Source organism: Fukomys damarensis, unplaced genomic scaffold (assembly GCF_012274545.1).
Source record: "Fukomys damarensis isolate Sample0158 unplaced genomic scaffold, DMR_v1.0_HiC HiC_scaffold_7, whole genome shotgun sequence".
Taxonomy (NCBI): Eukaryota; Metazoa; Chordata; class Mammalia; order Rodentia; family Bathyergidae; genus Fukomys; species Fukomys damarensis.
The window spans coordinates 479,019-490,521 of NW_022900919.1; the positions used below are offsets into that span (position 1 = coordinate 479,019).

At 37.7% G+C, this 11,503-nt stretch overlaps 1 protein-coding gene across 1 annotated transcript in view; it reads left to right on the plus strand.

Annotated features, from left to right (window-relative positions):
* The window catches only part of LOC104853205 (zinc finger protein 124), a 35,302-nt gene extending 24,688 nt beyond the window's left edge, over positions 1-10,614 (plus strand). Inside the window, exons 2-3 of the mRNA XM_033761030.1 lie at positions 10,222-10,348; positions 10,550-10,614. Of these exons, the coding sequence (XP_033616921.1) occupies positions 10,222-10,348; positions 10,550-10,614 (192 nt within the window). The remainder of the gene's footprint in view (positions 1-10,221; positions 10,349-10,549) is intronic.
* The last annotated feature ends 889 nt before the right edge of the window (positions 10,615-11,503 follow it).

Below are 11,503 nucleotides of genomic sequence, written 5' to 3' on the forward strand. Positions count from 1 at the left end.
CTGTGGTAGTCACTAGTCTATCACCCTTAAATCATTTGAATTAAATTGAAATCAAGAAGCAGTCCAGAACATGTCTTCAGTGAATAAAATTTCAATATAGTGTATTTACCATTTAATGGCTCAGACAGAGCAAGGATGCTAGACCCCTGGTCTTACTTAGCTGATGGCTGAACCCCATGACGCTGACTGACTTTGGGTTGCAAGGCCCAGATTGAGTTCCCCAACCTTCTGCATGGTTGAACTCTACAACGTTCTATTACAGGTTTCCCACGCCCTTTCTTTAAAGATGTTCAAAGTTGGGAACTCAGAAAAATATCCTTGATGACCACCTCTGCCTCTGCAGAGTGGGTCCAAATACTGGCACAGTCAGGAGGTCTGAGAGTGCGGGAGTGGGGGGATGTTAGGGGTTTCAGGGGCACCCATGTGGCTACCTTCCTGGCTCTCAAGCAATGGCAGCTGGGGCGGGAGAAGGCATGGCTCTCCTTCCCCTGGTGGATCAGGGCCCAGGCTACCTCCTGGCGCTGGAGTGATAGCTGCCGGGCCGGGAGAAGCTCTACAAAGACTTTATTTCCATTATTTTTCATTTTCCCACATTAATTCAGTTCCTTTCTTTCCTTTCCCCTACCCCTCTCATTTCCCCTTCCCCTTTATCCCCTTTCTTCCTATTTCACATTGTCTGTTACACCTTTTAGTCCTTATTTACACTTTCAGTTTCTCACACTAGAGCAACTACTTAGTATTTACACATGTGTCCCCCATGTATTTCACTTCAGAGTATTGCCTCAATGTGCATCCATTTTGTTATACATGTCTCTAATTTCTTATTTTTTATGGCTGAGTAGTACTCTACTTTATATTTTTAAAACATACATATTGTTTATCCAGTCTTCCACTGATGGGCAGTTGGGCTGCTTCCAAGTTTTAGTGATTACAAACTGTGCAACTATAAACATGGGTGCATGTATATCACTGTGGTGTGATTCTTTTAATTTAGGGGGGAAGATACCCAGCAGGGGAATAGCTGGATCAAATGGGACTTCTAATCCTAGTTTTTTGAGGTATCTCCATATTGATTTCCACAGTGGTTGCACCAGTCTATACTTCCCCCAGCAGTGGAGCAGTGTTCTTTCCCCACAGCTCTGCAGGCATTTGTTATTGGATGATTTCATGATAACAGCCATTCTTTCTGGGATGAGGTGGAATCTTAGTGTTGTTTTCATCTGCATCTCTGTGATGTTGAGCATTTTTTCATATTTTTTTTGCTGCTTTTACTTTGAGAAATGTCTTTTCATTTCAGATGCCCATTTTTGGATTGAGTCTTTAAATTTGGGAAGTCTGATTTTTTTTTTAAAGTTCTTTTTATATTCTAGATAGTAGACCTTTGTCAAGGAAAAGCTGTAAAATTTTTTTTTCCCACATTGTGTGTTGTCTCTTCACACTGTTGGATGTTTCTCTTGCTGTGCAGAAGCTTTTTAATGAGAAGACATCCCACTTGTTGTTTGTGCTAGTTCACAGGCAACTGAGGTTTTGTTTATAAAGTCTTTTCCTGCATCGTCTTCAAGAGCTCCACCTAACCTCTCTTCCAGCTGGATTAGTGTTTCTGTCTTAATATTTATATCTTTAATCCATTTTTATTTCAATTTTAGTGTGTGGTGAGAGATATAGGTCTAGTTTCAATCTTTAGCAAATTGAAACCCAGTTAATCTAGCACCATTTATTAAAGAGGCTGTCTTTCCTCTAGTGAGGGTGTTTACCTCCTTTGTCGAAGATGAGGTGACTGAGTGTGACAGGAGTTGTTTCTGCATCTTTTAATCTATTCCACTGGTCCTCAGGTCGTTTCTTTGCCCATGCCATGCTGTTTTATGACAGTAGCTTTATATTATAGTTTCAAGTTGGGGATTGTGATACCCCCTACCTTGTCTATTGCCTAGAATGGATTCTAGATCTCTTCCGGTTCCAAATGAATTTTTGGATTGTTTTCCCAAGATCTGTGAAGTATGCTACTGGGATTTCAACTGGGATTGCATTGAATCTATATAGCATTTTTGGAAGTATAGCCATTTCCACTATGTTTATTCTTCCTACCAAAGAGTAGGGGATGTCTTTCCATTTTCTGATATCCTTTTCAATCTCATTTTTCAGAGTGCTATAGTTTTCAAAATGGAGGTCTTTGATTTCTTTTGTTAGGTTGATTCCGAAGTATTTCAATTTTTGGATGTTTTTGTGAAAGGAATTGATTGCCCCATTTCTCTTGCCGTGAGTCTGTCATGTACAGAAAAGCTGTTGATTTTTCTGTGTTGATGTTGTATCAAGCTACTTTACTGAGTTTGATCATTGAGTCTAGAAGACTTTTGTTGGAGTTCTTGGGATCTTCTGTACAGAGTATTATGTCATCTGCAAATCATGACAGTTTGATTTCTTCATTTCCTATCTTTATTCCTTTTATTTCTTTCTCTTGTCTAATTGCTATGGCTGTTTGTAAAACTGTATTGAACAGGAGTGGTGATAGTGGATGGACATCCTTGTCTTGTTCCTGATTTTAGTGTGAAGGATTTCAATTTTTGACCATTAGTATGATATTGGCTGTTGGTTTTTTCATAGATGGCTTTTATCAGCTTGAGGTAGAGACATCTATTCCAGTTTTCTGTAGGGTTTTTATCATGAATGTGTGTTGGATTTTTTCAAATGCTTTTTCTGCATCTATTGAGAAGACCATATGGTATTTGTGCTTGGCTCTATTAATATGATGTATTACATTTATTGATTTGTGTATGTTGAACCATCCCTGCATCCCTAGGATGAACCCTACTTGTATGATCTTCTTGGATCTTCTGCATTCTATATGCCAGTATCTTGTTGAGTATTTTTGCATCTATGTTCATTACTGAGATGGGCCTATAGTTCTCTTTTTGGGCTGAGTTTTTCTCTGCTTTTGAAATCAAGATGGTGCTTGCTTCCAGGAATGAATTTGGGAGTATTGCTTCCCTTTCTTTGTCATTGAAGAGTTTAAACAATAGTGTCAGTAGTTCCTTTCTAAATGTCTTGTAAAATTCAGCAGTGAAGCCATCAGGACCCGGGCTTTTCTTAGTTGGTAAGTTTTTAATTACATTTTCGATTTCATTGATTGATATTGGGTTGTTTAGAATTTTTAGGTCATCTTCTTTCAACTTTGAACTTAATTCATGCAAATCTAGGAATCTGCCCATTTCTTCTGTATTTTCCATCTTATTGGCTTAAAGGTTCTTAAAGTAGGTATCGATCCACTGGATTTCTGCTGAGTCAGTTGTATTTTCACCCTTCTCTTTCCAAATTTCATGGATTTGGGTCTTTTCTTTCCTTTTTTGATAAGGTTGACTAAAGGTCTGTCAATTTTGTTTATTCTTTTGAAGAACCAATTCTTGGTTTCATTGATTTTTTTTTTTTTTGTATTCTCTTAGTCTCCATCGCATTGATTTCTGCTCTGATCTTTGTGATTTCCTCCCTTTTATGAGCTTTGTGTTTCTCATGCTCTTCTTTTTTTAGAAGCTTGAGGTTCAGCATCAGGTTGTATATTTGAGCTTGCTCTGTTTTCCTAATATGAATATTCACTGCTATGAATTCTACTTGTAAGACTGCTTTCATTCTGTCCCATAGATTCTGATATGTTGTATTGTAATTGTCATTTAATGGTAGGAACTGTCTTATTTCTTCTTTAACTTCCTCTGTGACCCTTTGGTTATTCAAAAGTTTGTTTTTCATTTTCTTTGTGTTTATGAAATTATTGGGGTTTGTTTTGCTATTGATCTCCAGTTTCTTCGCTGGAATGTTCTGATACTATACAAGGGATCACTTCAATTCCTTTGCACTTAGACATGTTCTGTGAGCGAGTATGTGGTCTATTTTGGAGAACGACCCATATGTAGCTGAAAAGAATATGTACTCTGATTTTGTGGGGTGGAACATTCTTTAAACATCTGTTAAATTCATTTATTCAGGAGTTTGAGTTCTAGTGTTTTGTTTATTTGTAACCATGGGGTATTGAAGTAGTACACTACTATTGTGTTATTTCATGCCCGTATTTGCTTTATATAGTAGGGAGCACTAGTATTTGGTGCATATATATTTATTATTGTCATCTCTTCATCTTGGGTTGTTCCCTTTACAAGGATGTAGTGTCCTTCTTTATCTCTCTTAATCATTGTTGGTTTGAAATCTACTTGATCTGCAAAGAGGATAGCTACTCCTGCTTTTTTTCGGGTTCTTGTTGCATGGAGCATTGTTTTCTACCCTTTAAGTTTCAGTCTGTGTGTTTCTTTTTTAATTAAGTGTGTTTCTTGCATATAGCATATTATTGGATCTTGCTTCTTGACCCATTCTGCTGGTCTGTTTCTTTTGATTGGTTAATTGATACCACTAACTGATGGTTTTAACGAATGTGTATAGACTTAACTATTATATGCCTATTTGTAGATTTTTTCTTTTTTTTAATCATGGCTAGCTGGAGTCCTATATGCCTCACTTATCTGTTTTGTTTTTTGTTTTTTTTTGAAACACGGTTTCACTATGTAGTTGAGACTGACCTGGAACTCACTTTGTAGCCCAGGCGGGTCTTGAACTCACAGCGATCCTCCTGCCTCAGCCTCCCAAGTGTTGGGATTACAGGCATGCACCACCACGCCCAGCTGCCTCACTTATCTGTATGTCAAATTCTTTTCCCCTACTTGGGAAGTTTTCTTCCCTTACTTTTGTGAAGTTTTTTTTTAATGTCATCTGCACTCTCTTCTGTTTCTTCACGGACTCTGATCAGTCTTATGTTATTCTTTGCATCATCTAGCAGCTGTTGGATTGATTTTTTGTGGTCTCTTAGTATTTTTAAGAGAGTCCTATCTTCTTTATCTGAAATTCTATCTTTTCATTGGCTTGTTCTGCTGTGTAAGCTGTCAGTGGAATATTTAATCTCCTGGAACTCTGTTTACATCTGTTTTATGGATTCCATTTGTTTCCTATGTTAGAATTCCATCATGTTCCTTAGCGCCTCTATTTTTTTAATCTGTGTCTGCTCTAGATTTATTAATCATCTGCACAGTCTCTGCTGTTATCTGAGAAGTTATTTCTGATTTCATTTTTTCCAGGTCTTGTTTTGTTGCCTGTCCAGGGTAGTCCAGGTGGTTGAGTATCAGATTGTTCTATCTTGTTTCCCTTTGGGGTTGCCTTAGGTGATCTGGAAGTCTGGTTTTGGGACTTGTTTCTGTGTCTTCTCATTTCACCTGTTGTCTGTGAGGGCTTTTGGCTGGGTGCTGTGCTTTGCAGTTCCTGTTGTCTGAGAAGGCTTCTGGCTAGGGTCTCCACCAGAGAGAGTATAGGGGCAAGCCTCTGAGTAAAGCTTGTGTGCCTTTGCAGCTCTTTTCCAGGTTGGCCTTTTGCTGGGTGGGTGTGCCTGAGCCTCGAGTCGGGGAGGATCCCTAGAGCTGGGATCTGCCTGCAGCTGCTCAGGTCTAGACCACACCACTACTCCCCAGGATCTGCACTTAGGAATGCTATGGGTGGACCTCTACGTGAAGCTTGTGCACCTCAGTCATACTTTAATTTTGGAAAGACTTTTCCTCAAAAATTATGTAGAGTGACTCCCTACAGGTAATGATTTATGCTGTATTGAAAATCTGCATGCCTAGCCATGTTGTGTCTATAATTCTCTTTCCTTGTACATGCCTATCTGGTTCGAGGTAAATATTGCATAAATCTGATAACATATATTGCAGCAATGTCTTAAGTTTTTTTCTTGGATTACATACATGTGAGACCATGCCTAGCTGAGTATATCTTACTTTTACCATAATGTTTTCATTGATATATGCTTGTAATATATAATAAATACTGTCATCATGGCGAATTCAAACATATATGTTTCATACTGAGCAAAATTTCATCTTGAGCAGTATACTAAAAGTTTCAAGGAATCACTTGTAAACACTGTTGGGAAATTTTTGATCAACACTTCAATATTTGATAGTTTCTTTGATTTTCCAGCATCCATCCTCTTCTAGTATCTGATTGGAAAATTAATATAGTTCTAAGAATTTATTTATCTACAGGCTAAGATTCATGAAATCTTTTTTTTTTTTTTTTTACATGTTTGCATCTCTTTATATATTACTGCTTAGGCAGGAATAGTGGTGTGCATCTGTAATCACAGTGTTTTCTTCAGCTTCTAACTAAATCCCTCATTGTTCAGGTAAGCCTGTTATGTGCACCTTTTCATGACTTTGGTACATTATGCACAGTAGCCCTTGTGACTATGAGTTTCTTGGAGTTTTTACTGGTCTATCCTTATGGTTTAAATCTAAATGTTCTCCCAAAGCATTGCAGACTCCTAAGTGGAGCTTTTGGGAGGTGACCGGATCATGGGTGTGTGACTGGATGAGATCCCTGATGGGTTTCCAGCTGAGTATGAAGTGAGAGGTAAAGCCTGGTGAGAAGAGGTGGGTCACTGTGCCCTAGAAAGGTGTATATATGTATCACTCCTCCCTTGATGGCTTCTGCTTCCCAATGCCGTGCCAAGTGCAAGTTTCCTGCATGCTGTGTCCCTGTGCCAAGCCACCCTGCCTTAGAACCAGACAACTGTGGACTGAAACTTCTAAACAGTGAACCTTTCCTTTAAGCTGTGGGTATTGGGTATTGTGTCTCAGTGCCAAGAAACTCATTTTTCTGCTGTTGATGTCAGATTTCATTTCAATAGATGTGAGAGCCTGTTTTGCACAATTTCCATTACTTTAAACTCTTTAAATTTTTCCTGGTTTTTACTTTTATTAGTATATGTTTACTCTACATAATGATTATATTCATTGTAGAGTGTTGGTACATGTCCCAACATATTTTAATTACTCTCCTCCTAGAAATTAAGTTTTCTGTTATTGCTCTGACATAGTATATTTGGCAAATATTTCTTGTGATTTTGAGAAGACTTTGTACCTTGTAGGTGTTAAAGTATTATGCAGTATCCAGTCAGTCCCCATGAAGGGTGATGTTACTGATTTTAACTGTTCTGTTACAGGTTTTTACTGTGAATCAGTGATATTTCTCTTCACATTCATGCTTTGCCTCATGTAATTTGATGCTGTATTTATAGGATAGGTATCAGGGACTGTTTTTAGAGAACTGCCTTTCATATCTACCTGAGCACTGTATTCATTATTTTGAGGTACAAATTTAATAATGTCAAATTAATATAGTTCTACAGATTTTGTTGAATTTTTGATAGACTAGTGTGTCTTTTTGCATAGCTTTCTATATAATCTATCCTCATCAATGTCAATATAACAACCACTCCTGTCCAGGTAGGCACAGCATTGGGCCCATAACCCAGATGTACAGACATTGATCAACTCTGATGTCTGTTCTTTCTTTCTCTGATAGTCTCACCTGTCCTCCTGGTGGGCAATGCAGTTTGACCACTGCTTGCTGGGGGTCTCCTTTTTCCACTTGTGCTGCTTTGCTTATTGCTGCCCCCAGGGTATGAAGGATGTCTCTTCTTTTCATATATGAATGCAGGCAGATATAAATTAAGGTGTACTTTCTTAATGGTAATTTAGAGTTTAAATATTTTGCAATAAATTTTATTTTCAAAATTACTGAGGAGACAACACTAATAGTGTAAATATCCTGAAAATATTCAGAAAGTTTCTTCACTGGGCCTTGGGCAATGGATAGGAGCATCTAGGTGATTGATACCCTAGCTGATTCAAGCTTCTCTTGCCCCTTGGATGATATTCTTTCTCCCCGCTTCCTCTCCCCCTCTCCCCTCCTTTGTCCCCTTCTTCCCCCCCACCCCACTTTGGTGACTTTTCCTGTCTCTGAACTATGTACTTTTAGTTTCCCTCCTTGGAATTTCAGTACATCAGTATTATAGAAATCGCAAATAGAACTATTTTCAGAGGGTTTTTTTTTTTTCCTCTTGCTATTGTTCATATGTGCTGGTATGTGATCAAGAGCCAAATGCTTTCTCATCTGTCCCATTGGTTATATGATTCAGGGTATTTCAAGTTTATTTGAAAAGAATCACAGCTATTTCCAGGAAAAATAGCACAGTGTATCCTGTGGACATTGGAAAGAACTTACTGGTCTGTATGTTTTGGTAATCACTAAAGTAAAGGAAATAAGAATATATAAATTGATTCTCCATTCTTGCATAAGTCTACATCTGTATTGTGTTCTTCCACAATTCCATTTTCTTTAGTAATTTTTTCAAAAAAGTTTGATTCTTGTTATTTATTCATTGTTTTCTCTTGAGTTAGGTATGTTGTAATCATTGTTTTAGATATGTGTTCATTGATCTTTCCTCCCTATACAAAACCTTTATTCTGTGTACATAGCCAGTGTTTTCTTGTCTTATTTGTGTTCATGTATTTCATCTTATCCTTGTACTTCTGATGGTTACTTGATTTGCTTCTGAGGAAAACTTGCTTTTCACATTTAAAAAGTTATTTCACTGTGGATTCTCAAGGCATTCGAGGTCACCTTTCCCATTTTAATATGTAACTTAATTATTGCATGTAGAAGACTGTACAACCCAGGTTTCCAAATATATACCTGTTTCTCCATGAATGTAAATGAAACAGATTATGATTTCTTCCAGAGTTGTTTAACACCAGCTCTATCAAGAATCAATATCCCACATACTTGTGGGCCCACTGAAGACTATCTTCTGTTCCTGAGATCCATTTGTCATTTTCTCTGCTAATGATATATTCTCACGAAAGGTGGAATTTGAATGTCTTTCATGTACATTATGGAAGCTTCTTGCTTCTTGCTTAGATTGTATTGAATGGAAGTTTTCCTTTTTTTGTGGGGCATTTGAGAAAGGATCTCACTTTGTATTTCTTACTGGTCTCAAACTTACTATGTAGCTAAGGCTGGACTCAAAATAATGGCAATCTTCCTGTGTCAGCCTCCCACATGCTGGGATTACAGGCATGTTACACCACACTTGGCTGAAATTTTCTATTTAAAAATTTTTTTATTTCTCTTGTTTTTTTTAGGCAGGGTCTCACTATGTCATTCAGGGTGGCCTTTAATTCACTGTGTAATCCAGGCTGGCCTTGGCAATCCTCCTGCCACAGCCTCCCGAGTGCTGGTGTACACCACTATGCCCAGCTCTGATATTTTCCTTTTTTGTTTGTTTGTTTGTTTGGTTTTTTGAGACAGGGTCTCACTATGTAGTTGAGACTGACCTGGAATTTTCTATGTAGCCCACGCTGGTCTTGAACTCCCATTGACCCTCCTGCCTCAGCCTCCCAAGTGCTGGGATTACAGGCATGTGCCACCATGCCTGGCCTTCTGTTATTTTCCTTTTGTGCCTGAATACTCTGTGATATATTGGTTTTCAATGCACATAATACATTTTATTCATCTTCCACTCACTACCCTAGAATTTCCTATATCTGAGAGCAAGGTGACCACTTGGTGACACTGAGTTATAAGATAATTTGCCAGCCTTTCCTTTTATTGTTCACAGACTTGTTCCAATAAAACTTTTTTCTATTAACATTTTAATTATTATTCATATTTGATGATTATCTCATATTTGATGTTCAGTTGTTTTTTTCTATGAAACCAAATTCAAATTTTAAAATGCTAGCTGAGGATGTAGCTCAGCGGCACTGTACCATCTGGCAAGCAAAATATCCTGAGTTCGATTCCTGGTATTGAAAAAAAAACATTTCAAAATACTGCTTACATGCAGTTAAAGAAGGACTCAATGCCATAAATGAAAAGATATTATCTATGGTCTATCAAAGCCATTCATTAGATACTCATGTGCCCCAGTGGGGTTGATCTTGTAGGCTCCCTCTATGAGCTCTGCTTTAGAGACAGTGCACAAATACCCTTGCAGTGCTCCAGCAAAAGAACCAGTGCTTCTGTTCTGTTGTTGCTTTAGCAATGTGTGGCAAGCTAGAATCAGAAAAAATGTGTTTACACATGGAATTAACATTTGAAGGATTCAGCCTCCATTGAGCTTTTTGTTTTCTTTTCTTTTATTGATACAAGGTCTAACTATGTAGATCAGGTTGGCCTTGAACTTACTGTGGAGCCCACACTGCTTGTGAACTCATGCCTCCTGAGTGCTGGGATTGCAGACCTGCACCACCACACCTGTCTCACATTTTAACTTTTTTGAGAGGAGTTGTGCTATCTCAGGCTGTGAGTCTCAACCTTCCCTTCAGAAATATATGTGTGATCATTTAGGAGGCAGTGACCTTTGAGGATGTGGCTGTGAACTTCACCATGGAGGAGTGGGCTTTGCTGGATCCATCCCAAAAGAAGCTCTATAGAGATGTGATGTGGGAAAACTTTAGGAACCTGGCTGCTATAGGTAAGAATAACATCTCTTTCTCATCTATACAACCAGAGAATACTGTGTGTTGCTCATCAGTGCTGTTTCATTAAAAATAATGTGAAAACATTTTGAAGAATACCTCAAGCCTGGTTACATTATACCATGAATCTAATTAGACTCTATTAATTTTTATGTAATAATATAGTGTCTCCTTATATTTCTATGACTACAATTCAGGAAAATCCAGGGATAACCAGGAAGTTGAAGAGGAATACCAAAATTACTGGAGAAACCTAAGGTAATTTGCACCCACAAGAAAAATGAATGTTCCTCAAGAGTTAGGGTGTGAGCAGAAATGTGACAATCAAGGAAGTGAGGGCAAGTTCAAATTTAATGTCACAAATATTCTCCAGATGTGTATACAGTTTAAGTATGTATAATCTGACAATTGAATTATGAAATTCATGACATTGCATTTAAGTATTGTATATAGGTGTATATACTTTGTCAGAACTTTGAGTTTTGACCAGAAGCCCTCTTCAGGATATCTGTTTTGATATACAAGTGAATAGAAGACATTTATTATCTAAAACTTTCTAACCTGGAAGCAGTATTCAAAGTAGAAATAGATGCTAGTGTTGTAATAGGTATTTTCAAGCCATTCCCTAGAGAATTGAGTCCATTTGTGATTTAAAATCCTTAGAAGGCACCCCCCACATTGTTGGTGGAATGTTAAGTACAGCCACTAGGATAATCAGTACACAAATGTCTCAAAAAGTAAAAATAGAAGTTCTATTTAATGAGGCTTATTTCTAATGGATATATTTTCAGAAGGGTTAATATTATATAGATATATGCATACCCATACTCTCAAAGCAGCTCAATTTATAACAGCTAGGCCCTGGAATCAGCTTACATGTCCATCACTGGATGCATGGATAGAGAACGTTGTTGATAGGCTCAGTATGATTTGCATTCTTGTAAACCCAGCACTCTGGGAAGCAGATTCTGCAGGATGGTGAGTTGAAGCTCAAACAGAGCAACTTAATCATCAATGAGAATTTCTCAAAATAAATAAAAAGGTTTGAGGTTTTGTGCTAATACTTATGTTTAATTCCCAGTGCTGAAAAGAAAAAAAGAAATGTGCTATATAATCAGTCAAAATGAATAATATCATGTCATTTGCCAAAA